This window comes from Aedes albopictus, chromosome 3 (assembly GCF_035046485.1).
Source record: "Aedes albopictus strain Foshan chromosome 3, AalbF5, whole genome shotgun sequence".
NCBI classification, from domain to species: Eukaryota; Metazoa; Arthropoda; class Insecta; order Diptera; family Culicidae; genus Aedes; species Aedes albopictus.
The window spans coordinates 256787161-256812810 of NC_085138.1; the positions used below are offsets into that span (position 1 = coordinate 256787161).

At 44.8% G+C, this 25650-nt stretch overlaps 1 protein-coding gene across 10 annotated transcripts in view; it reads left to right on the forward strand.

Annotated features, from left to right (window-relative positions):
* Positions 1 to 1820: 1820 nt before the first annotated feature.
* Positions 1821 to 25650, forward strand: part of LOC109422356 (heterogeneous nuclear ribonucleoprotein L) — a 946335-nt gene continuing 922505 nt past the window's right edge. For 8 of the 10 annotated variants that reach the window (XM_062860355.1, XM_062860359.1, XM_062860361.1 and 5 more), the window contains exons 1-2: positions 1821 to 2034; positions 3482 to 4077. In XM_062860355.1, the coding sequence (XP_062716339.1) occupies positions 3967 to 4077 (111 nt within the window). In that variant the 5' untranslated portion in view covers positions 1821 to 2034; positions 3482 to 3966. Of the gene's footprint in view, positions 2585 to 3481; positions 4078 to 25650 lie in introns of all 10 variants that reach the window. The other 2 variants (XM_062860356.1, XM_062860357.1) reach the window with 2 other exon arrangements.

Genomic DNA, 25650 nt, shown 5'->3' on the forward strand with positions numbered 1-25650 from the left:
GCATCATGACGATGATGCTGCCGAGCAATGCTTTTGAAGCGCGTTTGACAGGTCTCCTGCTCGATTGGAACGACATTGACAGTAAATTTGGAATTCCAATTGGAACATTTCGTGTCTTTGCATATCGGCACCTACATTTCAAAAGGGCGTAACTGCATTTGGAAGTAATACCTTATTTCAATGCTGTAGGTCATACTGCCTCCCTTACACTCAAACCACCGTGGTTGTCGGAAAGAGGAGAGTTTTTCCCATCTGGTACTTGTTGTGAAAAACATGGAAATCATAACACATGATCCACAGCTTTAAAAGAAGGTGATGATTCCAAAAGCAGTTACGCCCTTTTGAAATGTTGGTGTCGATATAGTGTCTTTAATTGGCCTAAGCGAGAATCACGTCATCATTTCCTTCCCTATCCTCAATTGACCTGCATTCGGACGCGGCCGGCGCTGGTATTGCTTATTGAAAAGTATTGGGATTGCAGCATTTATTATGCCTCTCAAGAAAAATCAGAATATGGCGATTATCTGCCTCTGGCTTCTGATATCAGCGCGACAGTCACTAATCATAACAGCGTCACCAGATTTAAAAGTATATAATTCCACTATATGGGGTTTGACAGGAAGAACACTCATTCCACTGAGCTACTTTTGCCGTTCGTCACAAATACATTCAAAAACATCTGTCAGTTCGCGAAACCCACGTGCTTTTGTTTTTGGCGGGAACACTTTTTCTTTTGTTTTGCCTTGCGACTGTCATGCGGCGGTATGCCTTGCGAGCGTACGACCGCCGCAGGACTCTAATAAAAGATAAGCGCGACAATACACAATGAAGCAAAAACTAATCCCAAGCATCATGTGTTGGTTCTTTGTGTAAATGCAGTTGTCCTTGCAATAACAGAGGAGCAACCGCGGGCGGTCAATCATGCTCATGCTCATATTTGCTCAAAAAAGTTAACAATTACCTGTTTTTACCATGGATTCGGTAAAAACGACAACAATTTTTTTTGGTGCATGTGCGTTAAGCCTGGAACACATAGCGTCCGTTCCGTTGAGGTTTGCGTTTTTTGACAGTTTTCCCATGAGAAATGTGTCAAACTACTATCACGCACACGCAAACACAGGACACGTGCTGCATCCGATCGTCCTCCATTTCCACGTTTTGCAACGAATATTTTTTCCTTTTCGAACCGAAAGAAAGCTGTTTACATACTGACGCCACGTGGCCCACGTGACTCGCATGCGAAAAAAAATTCGAAACACGATGTTTTCAGGCAGTTTTCAAGTGACATTGCTCGTTTCAGTTGAACCAGGCATTGAATATTAAACCAGTCCCAAATACGACCGCTACCCTATCAGCAACGCTTTTCATTTTCGCCGCCAGAGCACGTGCTCCGCTGTGACAGCGTCACATTTTTGTTATGACTTTTCTCGGGACGGCATGCAACGTACGTCTGTTCTTGCGCATTCTCGCATGAAATCGTACGACGCCGCTCACCCACACAGTCGCAGATTTCTTATCTCGCCGCCGTGTCGACAGAACGCCCCGAGCCGAAGAACCTGCTGGTGCTGTTGCGACGCCGACGCACGTCGCACGTCGCGAGTTTGCGCAAAAGCCGAACCCGAACGCGAGTTGGTTCGACGGGAGAGAGAGAGCGAGCGTGGATGCGTGAGCGAAATGAAAGACAGGTGGCTCCCGATGGGTGGTAGGTGCGAAAGGAGGATGGCTGTATTCACGCCCAGCGACGCCGTGAGCGAGTTTCTCTCGTGGTTGTTGGGTGCGAGCGATGCGAAGCGAAGGCATCGTCGTTCGTCGTCGACGCACTTTCAGTTTCACCTAGGCCGCGGTCAGTTTCAGTCAGACAGTGCTCTCAGATTCGATAGTCAGCTCTTAGCAGCAGCGTCTTATTCAGTGTTCGATTCTCTTCGGAAACCGAGTCAGAAGTGAAAATTTTCCTGAAGCCGTTCTTTTGAATCGCCGTCGTTTTCTGTGGTGTGTGGCCGTGCGCTAATCAAAAGTGTGGGACTATTTCCAAGTGTAAGTTGTGCGGTTTTCCTTTTTGTGGGGAAAAAGTGGTTCGCCATTCGTGCGTTGTGTGACAAAATTCACGTCGGTCTCCGGGGGTGGAAGAAAAGAATCAATCCATGCGAATCGCATCGCAATCACGCTCGATCGTTTCCCCATCGAAACAAAAGCTCACCGCCGAAGAATTGTAGGCGAGTGCGCCGCCAGTAGGACGAACAAGGACAGACAGTTGCGTTTTTCCATTTCATGCAGCAGCGTGCGGAGCTAGAGGAATTTTGGTCAGAGAAATTTCCACACAGACCCCACGGCACAGTGCGAAAAGGGTAGTACTACGCCCCCGCAGCAGAAAAATCCGACAAACTTTTCCGGTTTCTTCGCAACCATCCGTCGGCGGCGAGAACAGGTTCCTCCTAGTGTCGTGGTCGTCGTTCTTCCGCCGCAGCTTTTCCATTTCTCCCACTGTCAGCCAGTGGTGGAGAGTGTACTTCTGCCCAGGTGTCATAGCAACGACGCACAGCGGCTGGTCTACTTGGTTTTTGTTTCTCCGCGAGCTCCGATTCTGGTGCGTGTACAAGATTTTCCACCTTGATTGTTCGCGCGGGCGGGGGTGGTGCAAGATTAGAAGAAGGTGGAAAGGCGAACAGAAAGAGGAAAAGAACTGTCAAAGTGCTCGCGCGTTTGTGTGTGTTTGAAAAGCTTTGTCCATTGTTTTGTGTCCAGTGTTGTGCTGTTTGATAATTGCGGAAAAGACGATTTCTTACGACAGGAACAATCGTTCTTTTTGTCTCGTCGACGTTTCTGATTTTCGTGAACCTTTTCTTTTATCATTAAGATTTAAAATAAGAAATAATTACTTATGTTCGCATGAGTAAAAGTCTTGTTTTATTCTAAGAAATCTCAAGATATACGCGCATTCTTGAAATTATTCGTTGCTTGTGCAGTAGAACTATCATCTTCCATCTCCACGGCTAAAAATCTTCTAATTTGAATCGCCAAGATAAAATTTTACAGTAAAATGAATCGTAGAAATGATTGAACTATGATTTATCTCACGGCAAATCACTTATTTTGTAAATTATATTCCTGGTAAGATTTCCAGACATTGTTGTTAGTTGAATACTTCCTGGATGTTTTTAAAACAAGAATTCTAAAGTGAAGCTTTTAAATACTTTTGAAACTATGCCATAACAGCAAACAAAACAATAGGATTCACGGAAGATTCATTAACCATTACCAAAAAATAGGCATAATAAAACAAATAAATTTGTAATTTCACGTTATTTTAAATGATAAAAGTATCATTGATTTATATTGAAACCCGTAAATATAAAATATCTTGAACGATTTCATAAAGAAACAAACATTTTATCGAAAATTTACTACTTTTATTAAAAAGGTTCATAAAAATCGAAAAATTTGTTAAAAATGTTTTTTTTTCATGATCGTTTCATTCCAAAAGCGTCATCCAAACAAAGTAAGGGGAAAAGCCAGTGCGTCGCGATAAGGCGAAAAACTCCCAAGAAAAGCTAAAATATAGTAAATAAAACCGCATATAGGTACAGAGTGAAACAGAGAGAGAGCGAGCGAAAGAAGAGCCGGGCGCCCGCACAGTAGTAGGAAAAGCCGCGCGTGTGTTGTTCATAAAAGAAAAGCAGTGAAGCAAAAGCAAGGCGCAATCACCGAAGATAATAATCGAAGAAGTGAAAACCCTGTGCCCCGCGCCGCAATCGCTGAGTGAAGTGAACGCCGAAAGGGCCCTTATTTACAACAACTCCGTCTCCGTCTGTCGCGTCGAATCCACCGACCGTCGACGAAAGGGAAAAGAAGTTCTCCAGCAGCAACTAGCTCCCGCAGCAGCTCACAACCAGTGACAGAAGAAGAAAAGTGTGTGTCGCGAGTTCCGAGTTTCCATCCGAAGGTAAACAGCCAACGCTCAACTTCTCAATGATCATGGCGTTCAACGGAAACGGTGCCGGCGGTGGCCAGGACGGGCCCCACAACAAGCGCCTCTGCACCGGCCAGGAGATGATCGAGACGGTTCCGCTCAACAGTCGGGTAAGTGCCGTGTTTCATATTAACATTTTCCATCCGATGTGGAAGGATCTGTGCTGTTGTTGTTTCTTCCCTCGTGTCTGTCGAGTGGGTCGGGGAAGGAAGGGATTGTGCGAGAAAAGAAGATGGTGGAATCTGTCAAATATTGATGGGGTTGGAAAAGTCCTCTGAAGGAATTTCGGTGTCCGGTTCATTCATTTTCTCGCTACCATTCAATGTTGGAAAGGTATTGTACAGTATTGGTCAATGCAGTTGTAACTGAATATATTTTACATGCAAATTTGTTAAAACTGGTAAAATTGCTGCTGATGAATACCTTGAAACTTTCGTTGGGATTCTAAAAAGGTTATTTCAAAAAGCTGTCTAAGTTCGATTTAAAAAGTTTGTTTTAACAAAATTCTGGTAAGAATATACGGATTTGCTTAGTCTATAGTGAAAATAGTAATAAAATAATGGTTGTAGTTTATTTTGTATTTCGAAGAAAATGTTGTTGACATTAAGACGAAGTTTGGTTTAAATTTCAGTAGATACTGCGGGGACATTTGTTCGAAATTTGGAGAAAACTTTTGGAAACATTACATGGAGATGGGGATAATGGAAGTTCGATGAAAATTTTGATTAGATTGCAGTCGAACCATTTGAAATTTTAGAGAGAAAAGGTGCTTACTTGTCAAGTGGTAGAAATTTAGAAGGCACTTCATTGAACGTATTATAAAAAATCCTATTCAAATTGTCAAATAAATCTTGTATGATTTAGAAATTCTGATTTCTGTTGCATGTTGTACAACACGTTGAGAAAATCACGATTTTTGTACTCAGCATTAGCGTGGTGCTGGGGGTGGTGGCGAACCGCGCGAATTACGGAAGGTTAATTAGCATTGAGCAAGTCGTACAAATTCTTAGACAGTCCTAGACTGCTGTTATGAAAGTCTCCTTCTTCCCACTCGTTACCACAACATTTAGAGTTGGTACTGCAGATTGAATCGATTATCCGGGAACTTCTCTGTGAATTCCTTTGCGAATGTCGTCTTTGTATTTCTTTATATGCCTTTATGGATTCATGCTACGAATTACTGCAGCAATAACTTCATAAATTCTTTGAGTGATTCCTGTTAGAGTCTAGACTGGTACTCCTTGCAGAATTTCTTCCGTGAATTACTCGAATAACTGCAAGAATTCGATCTTCGAATTTATTTATACATTCCTGGAGGATTTTCAGAAGGAACTCATGACAGGATTTAAAAAAAAGTTCGTGGAAGATTCTCAGGAGGAGCTACAGAAGTAATCCCTGGGGAAATCCAAAAAGAATTTCTAGAAAGTTTTCCACGACAAACCTGCGTCATATTTTTAGAAGTAACTTCTTGAGGATTTCAAGAAGGAACTTCTGGATGATTTTCAGAAGGAACTAAAGGAGAGGTTCCAGAATGAACTTTTAGAAGATTTTCAAAAGAAACTTCTGGAAGATTTCCAGAAAGAACCCCTAGAGGATTCCCAACAGAAATCCTTGAAGGATGTTCTGAACAAATAAACAAAGTCTGGAATTTTTCCTTGAGGAACTCAATAAATAACTCCTAAAGAAACCCAAAAACAACTGCTGGGGGATTCCTAAAAGGGTCTCCCAGAGGATTCCGTGAATGAGCTACTGGAAGATTTCTGAAAGAAGCTTGTGAAGGAATCCTGGAGTATTTTGAGAAGGAACTTATGAGATTTCTCAGAAGAAACTCCTGGAAGATTTCCAGGAAAAGCTCCAGGAGAGTTACACACTTAATTTAATTCGCCGAGGCCGGCAAAATAAATCGCCGAGAATCCAACAGCTGAGAGCTCGGTGAAAATCTCGGTTAAAGTTCAATTTACCGACCAGTCTGCAAAATTGACAAAGATCAACTGTCAAACTTTGACAAGTGGTTCGGTAATACATTGCCGAAAATTTCGGCATGCATTTTTACCGAAACTCAGTAATGGTTATTATTTTTCATGCTTATTGATAAGAAGAAGTAAAATAAAACAAAAAATGCAATAAGGTTAAAAATTGTATTCGCGTAAGCATTTAATGAAAAAATACATACTACGAAATGTTTTTTTTTTTATTTGTAATGGCTGGTCCTGAGAAGGACCTTTTGGCTTTTTTCATCGTTTAACTCAATGGTATAACACAGTTTCACATTTCCTCCTAGTCCTCCTTGATCACGGATGCGCCGGCTAGATGTCCTGCTGCATAATGGCGACGTGCTCGGCGTAGATCGCGCACAGATGGTGCCCTCAAACAATCCGACCAGGTGCGCTTCGATGCAGTTTGTAAACCAGGACGCTGGAACGGCAGTTTGTTAATCAGCAACTCGGTGGGCTTTTGGTAGGGACGGATTTCTCGACCGGTAACGATGCGGCTACTTCACTCCACCGGTCAAGGGAGCACTTTTGCGGGTGGCCTTTGGTGCCAGCTGCTTACGGGGAGCCTTTTCTCCGGTGAATTTACGACCGGTACAGATATTTGGTACAGATCGGTGTGTTGGCTTCTGAAGGTTATGTCCGGCAGCAAAAACAGCGAGCATCCGGCGCTCCGCCTGGCAGCGCTCCATCTGCAAAACAACGAACTGAAATAAAGAAGAAGAGAAGCATTCATTTATTAATGAAAATTAATTGCAAAAGGATACACAACATTAGTTTAAAGCGATTTTAATTACATTACTTACGAGATAATCATTCCAGCGATGAAAGTGAAGAATCCTCTTTTGAAGATGGCACCCGGCAATGCGTTTCATTTTCATTTTTGACAGATGCCCTTTACCGAAATTCAGCAACGTGATTAGATTGCCGATTGCTGTGGCAAAGCAGTTTGCCGATAATCAGTAATGAACGTGAATTACCGAATTTCGTTATTTTTGACAAGTAATTTTCGATGAACTGTCAAATTTTAACAATATTTCAGTTAAAATAACCTTTACCGATTGAGTTCGTTATTCGCTTTTACCGAGATCAAATTTGGAGATTAAGTAAGTGTGTACAGTGGGAAAAAAATCTTCATTCCTTCTATGTGTCCGGGACATGGATTTTTGCAATGGGGGTAAACAAATGTTTTCCATTAGTGCGACTCATACTTTTGATGAGGCACTATACAGCAGCGACTCATACAATTTAGAACACATACTGTTCGCGCACATGCGCTCCCAATGAAGGCAGCAGCATGCGAGGCTGCGCGGGCACTAACACCAATCAACGCATCCGAGTCGTCATCGACCACCGACGCGGCGCTCACACACTCACCCGAGCCGACGGAACAGAAGCTACCTGCGCTGCGAGAGAGAGTGAGTGCTGTGAGCTCCAAACATTGAGTTCGGCAGCAGACCGCTGCCGCAGCCGTCATCATCATCATCATCATCGACTGTCGTCGCTCTGCAGTTAGCGTGGTGATGGTGGTTCCCGAAATGTCGCGTGGGTTCTAGGCACGCGTGGAACCTTGCGCAGAAGCTTCCACGTGATTCTGGAATATGGATTTTGTGATATAAATATGCGACCCGTTCGCAGTAGCGGGTCAGTTTGATTTCGATAAGCGTTCGCGTGGCTTATGACAACGCGTAGTGTAAAGTGAATTAGTAGAATAAATTAGTGAAGTAAAAGTGAACCCAGTGATTTTTCTATCGCGGTCCGAAAACCCAGTTTCCTCCCAAACTGTGTGAAACAGTCCAGTGTTCTTGCCAAGTGTTCTTGTGTTTATTGCCAAACACAAAGTGGTCCTTCGAACCGGATCAGGATCCGGTAGTGTGTGAAAGCGTGCCGCGTGGCTTGAACAACGCGGTAGTGTGTCGTTTAAAAAGCGTACCGCGTGGCTTCGACAGCGCGGCAGTGCGTAGTTTAGAAGCGTGCACGTGGCTTCAACAACGTGCTGTGCAGTGAAGAGCGTGGACGTGGCTTCGACAACGTCCGTATCCGTGTCGGTCCGCGAGTGTAAACCGCGTCGTCGCGTAGTGACTTCATCCGTCGTTCCGGAATTCGTGTGGTACCAATTCCATCCGGTCCGACAAGCGCGTCGATTTTCGTGGTATCCCGAGTGAGTCCGCCGTCGCGTAGTGCTACTTTCCGTCACTCCGGACATTCTGTGATAGTGTTCCACCCGTTGTGACAAGCGCGTCGGTTCCCAGCTAATAGACGGTTGATTCCATCGTCGCGTAGTGCTTTGTGTCCGTCGCTTCGGAATCTTCAAGTGATTTCTTCCGTCCGTGGCGACACACGCGTCGGTTCCAGTGATCGTATCCAGTAAAGTCCCGCGAAGTTCCCGTATTCCGCCGTAGTGTTGGGCATTGTATCCATCGCTTCGTTGTGTCAAGTGCAGCGGAATCCCTGTTTGCATTTCCGTTGCTGACCCGTGAGAGACTCGATTAAGATGCCGCCCAAGAGAACACCAGTGAAGAAGGTGCCAGATCCAGCTGATGACGGAGAACTGAGAGCGCTGTTCCTCAACCGTGGAGCTGCTCAACGAAACGTTAGCCGAATCCAGACCATCCTGGAACAAGCCGAAGCAGACAACGTCGAGCTAACCTCAGCCAAGATAAAGGTGTACCAACGAAGCGTCGAGAATGCTCACACCGAGTACACCAGATTTCATCAACAAATCATCGCCATGTCTCAGTCAGACGGGCTTGAGGAGCAAGAAGAGTGTTACCTCAAGTTTTTGGACTTGTACGAGGAGGTATCTGTGCTGCTCGAGAGCTGGAGCGAGAAGCTAACTGCGCCCCCAACCCAGCAGCCACCGTGTGCCACCACCAACCAGCAGCCGATCATCGTACAGTCTCAGTCATTCCGTGCTCCGTTGCCAACCTTCGATGGACGTTATGAAGCATGGCCACGCTTCAAGGCCATGTTTCAAGATCTGATGCAGCGCTCATCAGATTCGGACGCGGTGAAGCTATACCACCTGGAAAACTCTTTGAAGGGAGAAGCCACCGGCGTAATCGACCTGGAGACGTTGCAGAATAACAACTACCAGCGCGCATGGGACATCCTGGAGGAGAGGTTCGGCAACAAGCGACTAATCGTGGAGTCCCACATTCTAGGGCTGCTGAATATGAAGAGGATGGGTAAGAAGTCGTCTAAGGATCTCCGAAGCTTAATCGATGAATGCACCCGCCACGTGGAGAACCTTGTCAAGCTTGGCCAACCACTGCTGGGAATGTCGGAGTTGCTCGTGGTGACCGTGCTCACTCGCGCATTGGATGACCAGACCCGCGAGTTGTGGGAGGCTTCGATTGATCAGACGGAGCTCCCGGAATACGAGCAGACGATCGAGTTCCTCAAACAAAGATGCGTCATCCTGGAGAGATGCGAGAAGAGTGCTCCCATCGTATCCCCGAATCCCAAGGTCTCCAACCAGAAGCCGCCTGGGTCCAAGCTCGCGCCTTCCAAGACTTCGCACGCAGCAGCAGTGACTTCGGAGTATATGTGTGATTTCTGTTCCGGTCAACACCAGAACTACAAATGTTCCAACTTCCTGAAGATGTCTGTGGATCAGCGACAAGCAAAGGTAAAGGAAGTGAATCTTTGCTTCAACTGCCTAAGGAAGGGCCATCGTGGTGCGGCGTGTTCCAGCGATAAGTCGTGTTCAAAGTGCTCCAAGAAGTGAAGCCCGAAGTGAAACCCACTGATGCGCCGAAGACTCCAGAAGGGAAGCCGGTACCTGCAGTGCAGCCGGTGAATACATCGTGTTCCAGCAGCATTCCTCCACCAGGTAAGCAGGTATTCCTGATGACTGCAATGGTCAACCTGACTGCCAAAAACGGCCAAGTTCATCGTGTGCGAGCCTTGTTGGACTCCGGATCGCAGATCAACGTCATTTCCGAGAATGTGGTTCAAAGATTGAAGCTTCCGAAACAACCAGCGAATGTTCCCGTCATCGGCGTCGGAGGTAACAAGTCCAAGATGCACCACAAGGTGGTGGTGCGAATGACATCGAACTACAGCGATTATGCCGTCAACGTTGAATGCCTCACTACTCCGAAGGTGGCGGGCACGGTTCCGCCGGTGAGTGTTAACATCGATACGTGGAACATCCCGCCTGGTATTCTGCTAGCCGACGCCGCCTTCTATTGTCCAAACGAGATCGAGATGTTGATTGGAGCTGGTCTGTTCTTTGACGTCCTTAAGCAAGGTCAGATCAAATTGTCCAGCACTTTGCCGACCCTGTACGAAACCCAATTCGGATGGGTAGTAGCTGGTACGTACGATGACCAGGACGATGATCGCCCGGTATGTGCCAACGTTGTCGTGAACGATGGATTAGAGGAGTGCCTGAAGCGATTCTTCGACCAGGAGGAAATTGTCGAGCCTGCAATGACAAGCACCGAGGAAGAACAGTTTGAAGAGCACTTCAAACAAACATACCGACGTGACGACACTGGAAGATTCGTAGTACAACTTCCCTTTCGTGATTCTGTGAGCCAGCTAAGTAATTCCAGATCCCTCGCCATGAAACGTTTTTTGCTCCTAGAGAAGAGGTTGGCGAAAAATCCAGAACTCAAGAACCAGTACACAGAGTTCATCGATGAGTACCGAGCCCTGGGTCATTGCCGGGAGATACAGGAGGATGAGGACCCACCTGGAACTCAAGCCTACTACTTGCCACACCATTGTGTCCTGAAACCATCCAGTAGCAGCACCAAGCTACGTGTTGTGTTCGATGCTACAGCGAAGGCGAGTGGTTTATCCCTAAACGATGTGCTGATGACCGGACCGAACAGCCAAAGTGAGTTGTTCACCATAGTGATGCGCTTCCGGACCCACCCCATCGTATTCTCTGCGGACGTGTCAAAAATGTACAGGCAAGTACTAGTGGACCCTTCGCAGACCCGATACCAGCGAATCTTCTGGCGAAGCAACCCATCGGAAGCGCTGAAGGTTTTCGAACTGTTGACCGTAACCTACGGAACATCGGCAGCGTCCTTTCTGGCTGTGCGTTCGCTTATTCAACTAGCACGGGATGAGAGCACGAATTATCCCACGGCTGCCGAGATCATCTTGGACGACTCTTACATGGACGATATCCTTTCTGGTGCGGATTCGGTTAATGAAGCGATCAAACTTCGGAGCGATATCGAGGAGCTGATGCTGAAGGGTGGATTTCCCGTCAGAAAGTGGTGTTCAAACTCCGAAGAACTCCTTGACAGTGTTCCAGAGGAGGATCGTGAGAAGTTGGTACCAATTCACGACTCCAGTGCCAACCAAGCTATCAAGGCTTTAGGACTCATGTGGGACCCACGGCGAGATTTGTTCCTGTTTTGCCAATCCGCTGATACGACCAACCACGAAGCAGTAGTGACCAAGCGACGTGTCCTGTCCCAAATAGCGAGGTTGTTTGATCCACTGGGACTCGTCGCGCCAGTGATTGTGGAAGCGAAAATGATAATGCAATGCTTGTGGGCCAGCAAGTTAGGATGGGACGATCCCCTTGACGATGAGCTACTCCAGCGGTGGAATACTTTCCGGACTTCCTTGGATCATATAACAGATCTTGAAATTCCCCGGTGTGTCGTGGATACAGAGAGGGAGGTATTAGAGATCCATGGATTTGCCGACGCTTCCAAGAGTGCATATGGAGCGTGCGTGTACATCCGTTGCGTTCGACGAGATGGTTCAGCGGTAGCCCATCTACTATGCAGTAAGTCCAAGGTAGCTCCCCTCCGTGAGATGACCATACCTAGGTTGGAGCTGTGTGCTGCCTTACTACTCGCCAAGCTAGTTGCCAAGGTAGCTCCAACGCTGAAGCTGTGTTTCGATGGAGTCAAGTTGTGGTCGGACAGTAAAATAGTACTGGCCTGGATCAACAAACCCCTGGATCGGTTGCATGTTTATGTTCGTAACCGTGTAGCCCAAATCAAGCATCTGACCGATCGTTACCAATGGAGTTACGTGAATACTTTGAATAACCCAGCTGACATTGTTTCACGGGGAATGCCGCCAGACTTGCTGAAGCAGTGTAGCTTGTGGTGGAATGGACCAACATTCCTCAGCACAACCGAGTACGAAGTGGAGGCGATTACAGAGATCCCTGAATGTGAAATCCCCGAGCTGAGGGAAGTGACCATCGCAAATCCAGCCATAGAGTCGGAGCCGGTCTTTGAACGGTTCAGCTCATTCACCAAATTGCAGCGGGTTCTGGCACAGGTGGTTCGATTCGTCCGACTAGTTCGAACACCTAAGGAGCAGAGGATGCTATCCAGTGCCTTGACCGTTCAAGACATGCGAAAGGCCGAGATTTTCATCGTTAGAATTCTGCAGCAGAGTGAACTTCATGAGGAGATCCAGAGTATCCAGCGAGACGATTTCCCGAAACGAATGGCCAACTTGCAGCCGTTTATCGACGACGAAGGATTACTACGAGTCGGAGGGCGCTTGCAAAACTCCAAGCTGCCTTTCGAAGCCAAGCACCAGTTGCTGCTTCCTCGGAAACATCGTGTTACGGAAATGCTGATACGCAAATACCATGAGGACCGTCTACACGAGGGCCAATCCGGATTATTGGCCGCCATTCGGCAGAAATTTTGGTTGACGAATGCACGATCTGTTATACGTAAGGTGATTCACGGCTGTGTTAAATGTTTCCGGACGAAGCCACGGAGCATCCAGCCTCTGATGGGTGTGCTACCTGAAGCACGAGTCACCGAGCATGCGCCATTCGAGCTGACCGGCGTGGACTATGCCGGACCGATACTTGTGAAGGAAGGCAAACGCAAGCCGAAGGTAGTGAAGGCGTACATCTCACTATTCGTATGCCTGTCAACGAAAGCCATCCACCTCGAATTAGTATCTGACCTGACCTCTGATGCTTTCCTTGCCGCTCTCGACCGTTTCATCAATCGCCGCGGTCTTGTCCGCAAGCTATTTTCGGACAATGGGACCAATTTTGTTGGGGCTTTGAAGGAGCTTCGACATCTACGTGATATGTTCAACGACCAGGTGGAGCGGAACAAAATCAACGACTTCCTGATCGGCCGAGAAGTTGAATGGGACTTTATTCCGCCGAGATCACCTAACTTCGGAGGATTATGGGAGGCCGGAGTGAAGATAGTGAAGTCCCATCTCACCAGAACTCTCGGGAATACAACTCTAACGTTCGAGCAACTCAGCACTGTGTTGACCCACATCGAAGCGATTGTCAACTCTCGACCGCTATATTCCACATCAGATGATCCTAACGACCCTCAACCGATATCGCCTGCACATCTAATGCTTGGTCGACCAATGGAACCGGTGATCAAGCCATCGTATTTGGATGTACCAGCAAACCGCTTAACCAAATGGCAGTATCTGAACCAGATGAGAGACCACTTCTGGAAAAAATGGTCTCGAGAATACCTTTCAACTCTACAATCCCCTGGCCAAGATCACAGGGTTTGACGGTATTAAAGTGAAGGATGTTAATTGTAATTCTTGAATTGAAAATATCACCTTTAGCACTTTAATGCGCCTCCAACGGTTCATTGCGAACCAGCTGCTACAGATGGAGTATGGCTGATTTATCAGAAATGCTCGATAAACAGGAGGGACCTGCTAGGGCTCAGTAGTTTCTATACTCAGAAAATAGTTCCGGTCGGTTGATTCTGGAAGGGTTTTGAGAGTCGTTGTGGATCATAATGAAAATATTTGTGTTTTGTGACGAATCTTGTAATCTTTTCGGAGTCAGCAGACTTTGAATTGTTGTCTGGGCTTCCCACTATTCGGTTAATTTTAACAAACAGTATAATAATCAATAATGTAATAATTAGTTGTATCTATAGTTGATTTCAATTTGCTTATACTTAGTTCTCAACATTTCATTTGCTTACGTGCTTACTTAATTTTAACTTTTATTATTTTTATATCTGATAGTTTTGTGAGTAAACCCTAATATATTTCGAATGCCTGATGCTTAATAACGTTTTCTTACAATATCTATTTAAATTAACTAAGAAACTAATAGTGGGAAAGTGCAGCATTTAATTGTGTTTGCTTATAGATTCGAAGCTAACGTGTGATCAAGACTTAAGACGCATATTTGACGTAATCGACTAAAACTGACTGATTCGACATTGACTTACGTAACCTTTTTAATGACAATTTAGACGTTAAGACTTAAGTGTATGAAATGTTTTCTTTAGTTAGGACCTGTTTGGACAGATGCTGATAGTGCTAGGGATATGGACGAAAGACAACTTTCAAAGATAAAAAACAGTACTAAAATGAGGAGCAAAAAATGAACCGTGACATGACAAAAGAACAAATACAAACAAAATCGACCATATGACAAAACCAAAACTTTCACACCTTCTACCGTAAACCTTCTGAGTCAGTACGCAACAGTGTCTTACTGGACGACATGTTCCGTGCACGGCTGGTGAACTGCTTCTGAAGGATTACGTTCTCTATCCTATTCAAAGGCCTAGTGAACTGTCGTTGTCCGCGCAAACGCATCGTGCTCCTCCATATAGACGCGAGACGATTGTGCGCACAGTGATGGGAGCGGTTTCTACGTCCCTCGGCGTGCCGCTAGGAACCTTTCAAAAAGAAAAAGAAAAAGAAAGAATACCTTTCAACTCTACAATCGAGAGCAAAATGGACAAAGAAACAGCCCAACGTAAGAGTCGACACCGTCGTTTTATTGGCCGAGGATAATCAACCAGCACAGACTTGGAAGCTTGGAAGAATCATCGCCGTCTACCCAGGAAAGGACGGTATCGTTCGTGTTGCTGACGTCAAGACAACCACTGGTGTATACCGTCGTGCAGTAAGCAAACTAGCGCCACTTCCCTTGCAAGAAACCGACGAGCAACAGTCATCTAAGTTGGAATTGCATTCCAACGGGCGGGACTATGTTCGCGCACATGCGCTCCCAATGAAGGCAGCAGCATGCGAGGCTGCGCGGGCACTAACACCAATCAACGCATCCGAGTCGTCATCGACCACCGACGCGGCGCTCACACACTCACCCGAGCCGACGGAACAGAAGCTACCTGCGCTGCGAGAGAGAGTGAGTGCTGTGAGCTCCAAACATTGAGTTCGGCAGCAGACCGCTGCCGCAGCCGTCATCATCATCATCATCATCGACTGTCGTCGCTCTGCAGTTAGCGTGGTGATGGTGGTTCCAGAAATGTCGCGTGGGTTCTAGGCACGCGTGGAACCTTGCGCAGAAGCTTCCACGTAATTCTGGAATATGGATTTTGTGATATAAATATGTGACCCGTTCGCAGTAGCGGGTCAGTTTGATTTCGATAAGCGTTCGCGTGGCTTATGACAACGCGTAGTGTAAAGTGAATTGGAATAAATTAGTTAAGTGAAAGTGAACCCAGTGATTTTTCTATCGCGGTCCGAAAACCCAGTTTCCTCCCTTACTGTGTGAAACAGTCCAGTGTTCTTGCCAAGTGTTCTTGTGTTTATTGCCAAACACATACTATTCATGCGGTAATTTACCTGCGTAATCGGGTATTGGTTGCATATACTTTGGATGTGGTTTGGCACATGGATATTTGCCATTAAGTATGAGGCAATTTTCCTGAGTGTACCATATAAACATCTGGAGGATTTTTAGAAAGAACTCCTGGAGGATTCAAAGATGGAAGTTCGGGAGTGCTCCCAGAGGAACTCTTGGAGGATACCCTTGGGGCATCCACGAACGAATATATGAATGAATTCCAGAAGGAACATGTGCAAGAATCCCAAAATGAACTACTGCTAGAATTAGAGAACAAAATCTTGCAGCAATGAACTCTTCAAAAAACCCTGGTAGAAAATCCTGGATAAATTATTGGACGAATCGCAGAACTACTTAGTTTTTTTTCCGGAAGGTCTGTGGGGTGCAATCCCAGATAGATTTCCCGAAATGAACTCTACAATTCCAGAAAAAACTTTTTGGGGAATTCCGGCAAACAATTCTATAAGAAATGCTAGAAGTAACCTCTGATGGAATCTCAAAAGACATATTTTTAGGAATTCCATAAAATAAACTTAGAAGGAATCCCATACGAACTTCTGAAGAAAACTGCTGGAATTTCAAAATAAACATCTGAGTGAATTTCCCTTTCTGAGGAACCTATAAAAGGACAATTTAAGGAGGAACTCGAAAAATGGCATCTGGTTGATTTCTAGGCGGAACTCCTGTAAAAATCCCAGAAGGAACCTATGCAGAAATCCCAGGGGTCAGCAATCAACAATATTGCATCACCTTGACTCACCCCGATATCTCTAAAACCAGAACACATACAAAAATGCCGCCTTCTGAAAAGTTGTTGTTTTTGGGCTTCTGAATAACTTTGCTGAAGACAGCATCTTTGTAAGTCCTTAGGTTTTGGACATGGGGTAGGACACTCATTAATATTGGCAGTAATCATTAATATAAGATTGATTTTATATTAATTTATGAAGGAGTTAAGCACTCGGTTCATGTTTAAACCACAATTGTATCGCCCTAAGCAAACTTTTTACATGAATTCAATTGAAAATAATAAAATCTATCCTTTATCTACGGGAAAATAACGGAATATTGCTACTTTGAGGTTGTTATGAGCATTTTATTCGTTTTTATTTGAAAGAACACAGGGAACACGATCCTAATGTTGCGGTATCTCATTGAATTCATATAGGATTTTGGAGGATAGGAACACTACCGCAATAATAGGAACACAACAGCAAGAAAAAATTTTTTAAGTAGGTTTTTGGATAAATCTTAAGCACACAAATGGTGCAATCCCATTATTGAAGCATAATACATCTATTAAAAATGACTTTTGATAATATTTCAGTCGAAAAAGTGCTCAAGTGCCACTACCGAGACAATAGGTACTACCGCAACGAAGGGATCAATTACCCTATAAACAATGATAGTATTTTTAACACCGGCATTATAGGGCTGAAAGTCTCTATAATAAAGCTAAATCAATCAATCACCGGCAATATTATCATTAATTTTTCTATACAAGATCGAGTGTCCTACCCCATGGTTTTGGAGATATCGAGGTGAGCCAGTGTAGATCATCTCGCAGGGCGCAGTATCATAACGTCCGAGGCCATAAAGTCCCAGGACTTAATGGCGCGTTTTTTCGGGGCATAACGTCCAAACATGTAAGTGTGTCACGAAGTCCAAGGTAAGAAGGCACAAAGGATATTATGACGCACCCAAACTTTTGGATGTTATTTCGCAAAAAAAAAACGCGACTTAACGACCGGGACATTTTGACATCGGATGTTGTGATCTGGCCTCAACACGCTTCCATAATCACTTTCGTCATCTTGAGCAATCACAACATTCGGGGTTGAATCCTCTACAACACATTCAGTCAACAGCTCTATTTGATTCGCTTCAAATGTTTCTCCTTGATCGCTTCTGCTCACATCTTTATCGGTGATGATCACATCCTGTTAATGAAAATCTTATCAGTTTGCGGGTCGTACAGCCCATGGAATTTGTCGCATGTCCAACGAACAAGCATGCTTGAGATTTATCATCCCGTCACCTGGTCTTTGGTACGTATGCCATCGCTTTCGTGCCAAACGCTCGTGTGACGCAGGTGTGACATATCCGGTCGTACTTGAGTGAACTTCTCCTCTGGCGTAACGGTGACTCGTTTGGTGGGTGACCTATTTAAAAGGTAAACTGCAGTACTGACAGCTTCTGTTCGAAAACGTTTGGTTAATCCCGCGTCGAACAACGAAGCCCTAGCTCGTTCCACTATCGATCGGTTCATCCGTTCTGTTAAACCATTTTGTTCTGGATTGAAGGGTATCGTTATCTCGTGGGAAATATCGCCTTCCTGGACGTAGCACTCGAAATTTATTCCTATATATCATCAATGAACGTAAGAAAGTATCTGCTTCCTCCAATCTGATCAACTCCAATACCTCTGTCGCTCTTCTTCCTTTTGATTTGAATGGTAAACGTTGATGTTTGCCTTTAATACACGGATCGCACGGATTAATTGGAGGCTCTTCATTGGTGTAGTCCACGATAGTCACCATGGTTCGTAAATGCTTCAGTTTATGTGGCCAATCCTCCTGTGCCATAACCGCGTCGTTTCTCCGCACACGCCGTTTGTTCAAGATCCTACTGCAACCAACTCATTCGTCTGAACGTTGAACACCTTGCATGCATCGCTTGTGAAGGCTACTGTGCCCTTCTTGCAAATCTGGATTACCGATAATAAGTTTATGGCCAAATCTAGAACACAAAGAACATCCGAAAGCGAAACTTCACATGAACTATTTTTAACTTCAGCTTTCAGTATAACGTTTTCAACAGCAACTACAGGAACTTCTGCATTGTTGGCCACATTGATAGCTTGCGACGTTTCTCTGCCGTCGACGATACTGCTCGGATCACGGCACATGTGAACGATGGTACCAGAGTAAAAAATCCAACGTCCTCCGTCCTTCGAACAATTCACACTGGCAGTGAAGGCAGCATTCCTCGGGTTCTTCAAACGATGTGGTCCAGTACCCTGATCTTCATTCCCGCTTCTTTGACTGCATTGCGACGCAAAATGTCTAGTCCGTTTGCACTTGAAGCACTTGACGCTTGATTTTTCCTAATTAGGCGGTTTCTTCCTGGAAATTACTCACGAATGCACCACCTGATTCACTCGATTTAGGAACACTTGCGACCTTTACATCTTGGAATATTTTGACTTTGACTGCATCCGCTGTTATCCTGGTTCCCGACGCTTCCAATTCCATGATCATCGGCTCGTAGTTGTAAGGTGATCCCATCAGGAGCAGGCTTGCTAGCCATCGACCTTGAATCCTACTTCAGCTAGCTTGTGGCTTGTAGACAACACATCATTCACGTACTCTTCAACCGACTTGCAATACGCCAAACGAGTACTTTCGCTATCGAGACAATTCGTTATCCTGGAACGCGCTCTTGAGATTCTTCCATGCCTCACGCGCAATCTTGGCTTCCTGAACCAGGTTGTAGTTGACCGGTTCTATGCTCAAACAAATTGTAGCCAGAACACGCAAAGAAACTTCATCATCCATCACATCGTCGTTTGAAAAAAAATCTTCAAGCTTGTTGTCTTCTGTAACTAGCAAAAGTAGCTAGGTGCGTTTGGTCCATAATATGTAAGTAAAGACATGTCTAGTTATGAACAGGTTTGAACATAGAATGATTTATTCACAGTGTAACAAATTCATGGCTTACTTCAATTCAACAGTTCTTAACATGAATATGGGAGCATATATGCGAATAAGCAAACCTATTGAGTTGTCCAAAAAAGTCTCACGAAACAAAGTTTACAAAGTTATTAGAAATTCTTAACACGGGAAATTTGAACACACATCACACAGATCCAAATGAATAAGGGCTGGGACACTCACCTTATTCTTAAAGTGCAATTTAAGCAGCGCACACATTTTTGATCAATAACAGCGCCGGCCACGTCCTTATAGTCAGTTGGGAAGGGAAAGGAATGTTAGAGTGTGCTGGTTGTTGCTACTAAAGACAGACAGCACCTCTGCATCCCCACAACCAGCACGGACTGGTTTATTTATTAGACGGAAAGGATGGGAGAGATATGAGAGTCACCGTTGGGTCGGTGATGCGATCCATGGATTGGGGATGTTCGTAAGGTGATAGATTGTGTGGTGATTATTATGAAGGATAAGCGGCATAGTTCGCTTTGGTTGCATAACTTGTAGGCGTTATATACACTGTGTTGTGGAAGTTGGAACATATGAATATACATGAGTTGTATATGTAGAGAAGAGAGAGAGATAAAGTGGATAGAAAGATACAAGGTAGGATGAAAGCGACGGGTTAGGGATTGAACCCATGACCTTCTGCATACGAATCAGAAGTGGTAGCCACTAGACCACCAAGCTCGTCCATTTGGATTTGTCAATAGCATACCTATATTAAGTCATTCGTTCGCTTCACTGATTGTCAAATAACTTCTAGAAAGATTTAAGGAAGATTTTTTAGAATTATTGCAAGGAAGATCTCAATTAAGAATATCTATAGATATTCTTTGACAAATCTTTAAAAGCAGGTTCATAGTTACGCCATTGTCACTTTAAGGACAAACATCTTGAAATCCCGCTTCAACAGTGCATCAGAATTTCAAAAGCACAAATCTCAAAAAGCAAGCTTCAAACAACAGTACATTTCATTATTCTGTTCTTGCTCACTTGTAATAAGCTTGAAATAAGAAGATCAGGTGCGCTAGTCTTGTTTACAAAGAGATTTGTGCGCTTGAAATCGCGAGTAGGTGCCAAAATCGGCCATTTCGGAATTCTAACAAGTCTGTCCTTAAAGGTGAATTCCTTATTCCCAACAGTCTCAAGTGCATTGACCGCTACTGTAAGAGTCTCGTGCGCAGGGCGCAAAATTGTCATAGTCATTGACTGAAAACAGCACGAATTTGAATGATTATGCACTGAATATTCAAAACAATCAAATTCATTTTCGCTCTCCCTCTTCACACAGTCGGTCAATTCGTAGTCATTGAATATGCAGCCGATCGAGAAACATCTTCATAATTACCTACGTTTATGGCTACGATTCCTTCCAAAAACACTGCACAATAATCAAATGGGGAAAGCTCTGTGTAAAGCACCTTTAAATGTAATCGAAACGTTAATATTTTATCAGCAATTCAACACTTTGTAAGATGTTTACAAATATTCATTGACTTTCATTCAGTTGACAAACGAGTATCGAGCAGCTGAATATGAATATGCAGGCAAGTGAATGAAAATTGCCGCACGGTGAACTTCAACTCGTCTGCTCGAAAATTTTGCGCCCTGCTCGTGCGTGTTCACAGCAGCAAAAGGACGAAAAGTATAGACGGGAAAATAGCAGCACAGCATTTTCCTTTGCTGCTTCTCCCACCGTCCACGATCATTCTGACATTTATCGTTCCGTCCGTATCCTTTGCTTTTATGCCTTACGTATACGATATAAATGGTTGTGCTGGGTTGGTTGAATTCGGGAAAATGTGTGTGGAAAATGACAGCGTGGACGACGACGAAGACGAAAGTGCGATGTAGGTACAATGATGATGATGGGTGGGTGGTTGGTTGATGTGTGAATGGTTCTCATCGGTGTGATTAAGCGTTGCCAGGAATGTGCGTCTGTCAATCAATAATGATGATACACTTGATACTAGAACATTTCTCATTGTTTAAGAAAATATTATACATGTGTTTGAAACGGGCATTGTTTTATTGTTTAGTTCAGTAGAATTTGGTGGATAATTTTAGACTGAGGGACGAATCATACAATGAATTTAAACAGAACATAAAATTTTAGAATCCTTCCTGGCATTTTTGATTTTTTTATCGGAATAGCAAGAATTCTACTGGTTGAATTTCTGTAGAGTTATACCGGGATTGATCAAGATGGAACGTTTCTCCTAGTTATTAGCTTTCAAAGTACTTCCCTCATCGGTCAGACTATTGCCTGTGTGTCCTCTGTTGTACGTAGGAATCGTCTCCATTGGACTCGGCCCATGGCTGTGCGTCTCAAGTCACGTAGGGTAAGAAATCAAACTTTGAACTAGTCAAATTGTAGTCTTAATTTGAACCATTTCGAAATTCATTAAAACGACGTACTTTTTAAGCAGATATTGTTCCGGAAAAGATGTTAAACAGCTCTCCGTAATATGCTTTCTTATGAAAGCTTATTTTCGAAAATTTTCCACGAGTTTGGGCATAGTTTTCCGGCTTTTCTTTACGAATTTTCTCAACTGTGGAAAAAGTTTCATGAAAGGCCCAAACCAAAAATAAAAAAAATCCCCACTTTGCAAAAGTGGGAAATGACTAAAAATGTGTAATTGTAAGGTTCTAACCTCACTCAGATTAGCTGCGACTTTTGGCTTCAATTGTCACCAACATATTGGCAGCACTGCTCTCACTGTCCTCCGCCTACCCATTGTGTCGAAGCAAAATTAGGAACCTTCTCCACTCGCTGACTGTGGCTTATTTGTACGCTTTTATGCTGTTCGTCCCACCACAAATGAGCATGTGTACGAGAGCCAGAAGTGATGTGTACTTATCGTCCCCTTCGTCACAAATATGCCCACAGTGCATTGTTATAGCTAAAATGCCGATTATGTAAATACAATACCCAACCATCATCGACGAACGATGACAACAAGAAGCGCCCTGAAGTGGGTACTCTCCGGCAAGGTCCTTCATTTAGCAGCCAGCTTCCTGTAGTCCTACTGTAGTCTATAGTCAGTGGCTGCTGCTGCTTTACCACGATGATTGAGGAAAACACACCAGAGTAGTAGGTACCTACATAAACGGTTTGGAGGAGGAGAAGTTAAAGTGAGACGTGACAGAACAAGATGGATGAGACGAAGAAAAGGCTCACTGGGTGACATTCGTGGGTTGATTCAACGTCACCACACCACACGCACGTAATCCTTTATCACTGTTTGGTGCAGGCTTGTTGTGGCGGCGGGAAGGTTATTGGTGAGATGTTGACAGTTCTGTCAATGGTGTCTTTTATACAGTGGAGTCTGCTGCCATGGGTGTTAGTGGTTACTACCAATCGAAGATAACATATATCGACGAAGTGAACAAGTGCAATCATTTGCCCACGGTGGACCGTATATACCACTGCATCTGCACAAGTTCATGCTGGGATGTCGGAGTGTTTCTGGAAAATAATTGTTTTGGTAGAGGGTTCACGTTGGTGCGTGGATGCCAGGCGTAAGCTGATAGATTGTGTATTGATTACTCTGAAGATGATGCAGCACAGCTCGCTGATTGCATAACTTGTATGCGTAATATGAAAGATTAATACAATCAACAACCTGTTTTTGGTTCTACGTTGGTCATGAACTTATGAATGTACTGAGTTTACATATACAACTAGAAGCGGGAGAAAGTAGATAGTTAAAATCTAATTAAACTGCTGTGCCTTCTCCATATCGCTTTTAAATCAAAATCAATCAGAACATCATCTTATACCATCGTTGACACCTTCCATCGTATCACAAGGCGTTTGCTTAACCGTAATTGGATACTGCTAACGTTGACCTGATAAATCCCATCTCCTCCCATCCACACGCTCCCTCCTCTTCCAGAACTGAAATCAATAACAGGTAATCTGATTTCCAAAACCAGCAGTTTTAGTCGGAATCCACTCATTCTTCGGCACGGTCAACCAACCCAGCTTCTCGGACTTGGGTGTCAAATTTCCGTTTTTCCCATCTTTTCCCAGCACCACCCCCTCCAAAATACCGCCTTTTTGCCACGCTGACAAAGGAAAACAAACAATACTAGGCAAAAGTCGATCCACCTGGATCCGTCCCCATCTGTTCGTCAATTATTGCTTGCGACTAGCTAGCGAGTCCGTTCCTTCCTCCCACCTTCTTCAGAATACGTTCTTCTGCCCCAAAAATCCCGTCCGCTCTAGTAATAGGCGACGTTCAACCAAATATCGGGGCGTCTATTAGAATCGGATCAGCCAGCAGTCGATATGGTTGTTGTGGGGGAAGCTATGAGAAAATAGCAGTAAAGTAAGCAAGCAAAACAAAAATCAATAAACATGCACGACGCGACGCCGCCGCCGCACGGTTGTGTTTGTGTTTGCTTCATTTGAACGTCTTCCCTGGGCTCTGGGTGGTAGTAAGCGTCTTGCCGACTGACACACTGTGTACCTTTGTCTGGTTTTGTCATCATTTGAACGCAGCACATATTTGGGGTTTTGGTGTATGAATCCAATAGGTAGCGGAAAATTAGACATTGATCCTAGCGTGACATGTGAAATGGTCCCCAGACGTAACCATATGTATAATATTATGATTCAATACATCAGTCTATTCTTTCGCTGAAACAGGTGTCCAATCCGTAGACATACAACTTCCTAAACTCTGTTTCGAGACTCCCCAACAGTCTTCCCAAAATTGACCAGTATTCTGTACTGATGTAGAGAGCGTCTGCCCAAACAGGTCATCAGCACTTACTCATTGAAGATTTCTGTTAATGAATCCATTTGAATTGATTTTTATTAGCCTTTCTTTCGAGCTTTCGGCGAAACAGATTTGGGACCTGGTATAGACCTCGAGGTTCTCCTCCTGTCGGGCGCTGGTTCAACACTTGCCGACTGGAAGACGCTGCGGTGAAAAGGTCCTTCATCGAGGAGCTGGAGAACCGTGCTGCGGATATTTCGGAAGGTGGAAGCGTAGAAGATCAATGGAGCGCTAGAACGCCTTCATCGCCACCGGCGAGAATAATTTGGGTGAGTTACGCAACCAGAGAAAGCAATGGATCACAGATGATACCTGGAGGAACATAGAGGAGCGAAGGAATGCCAAAGCCGCGATAGAGCGAGTGAAAACACGAGGAGCCAAAGCAGTAGCACGTCAGCGCTACTCAGCTCTCGAGAAGGAAGTAAAGCGCTCATGTAGGCGGGACAAAAGAGCGTGGGCGGACGAAGGCGAGAAAGCCGCAAACACAGGCGACATCCGTCTCCTCTACGATGTTTTACTTCCCTTTAGTGGGACTAAGATGCCCGTGAAAGACACATCTGGATAGTTATTGACCGACCCGACTGACCAGCAGCTGAAACGCTGTTTTGAGCCTTTGGAAACCTTCTTCTAGTATCGCCCTCGCCACCAACACCTCATCATGATCCGCCAAGGGTTCAACGCATTATCCGTTTCAACACTGAAGCTCCATTATTGCAGGAGATAGAAACATCCATCCGTAGTATGAAATCGAACAGGGCCCTGGGAGTCGATCGCATATCAGCCGAGATGCTCAAAGCAGACCCAGTAATATCTGCACAACTGCTGCATCAATTATTCTGCAACGTATGGGAAACCGCGGCATTTCCGGTCGATTGGATGCAAGGCGCCTTAGTACAGGTACCCAAAAAGGGTGCCCTGACTGGATGCGATAGTTGACGGGGTATCATGTTGCTGTGCATCGTTCTCAAAGTGCTCTGCAAAGTGATCCTTAACCGGATATAGGAGAAGGTTGAAGCAACTCTCCGGCGGCAGCAAGCAAGATTTCGTGTCGGACGATTCTGTGTGGACCATATTGTCACGCTCCGTATCATCTTGGAACAAATCAATGAATTCCAAGAATCTCTCTAACTGGTGTTCATAGATTACGAAAAAGTTTTCGACCGTCTCAATCATGAAAACATGTGGAGAGCCCTCAGGCGCAAGGGTGTCTCTGAGAAAATCATCGGCCTCATTGAAGCACAGTACAGGGCATTTTCGCGCAGAGTACTGCACAACGGTGTTTTGTCCGATCCCATCCGGGTCGTTGCTGGAGTGAGGCAAGGATGTATTGTATACTATCACCGCTACTGTTCCTCATCGTATTCGACAAGATCCTGGTAGGTGCGATTGATCGTGAACCAAATCGTGGTTTGCTGTGTGCAGCCCATTACCATGGAGCACCTAAATGACTTCGAACTGGCTGATGACGTTGCTCTCCTAGCTTAACGGCGCTCTGATATGCAGGGTAAGTTCGATGATCTTCCCAAACGCTCCTCAGCAGCAGGTCTTACCATCAAGGTCAACCAGACCAAATCGTTGGATGTAAACACGGTCAACTCTTCCAGCTTCACGGTAGCTGGACAAGCAGTGGAGAATGTTGAAA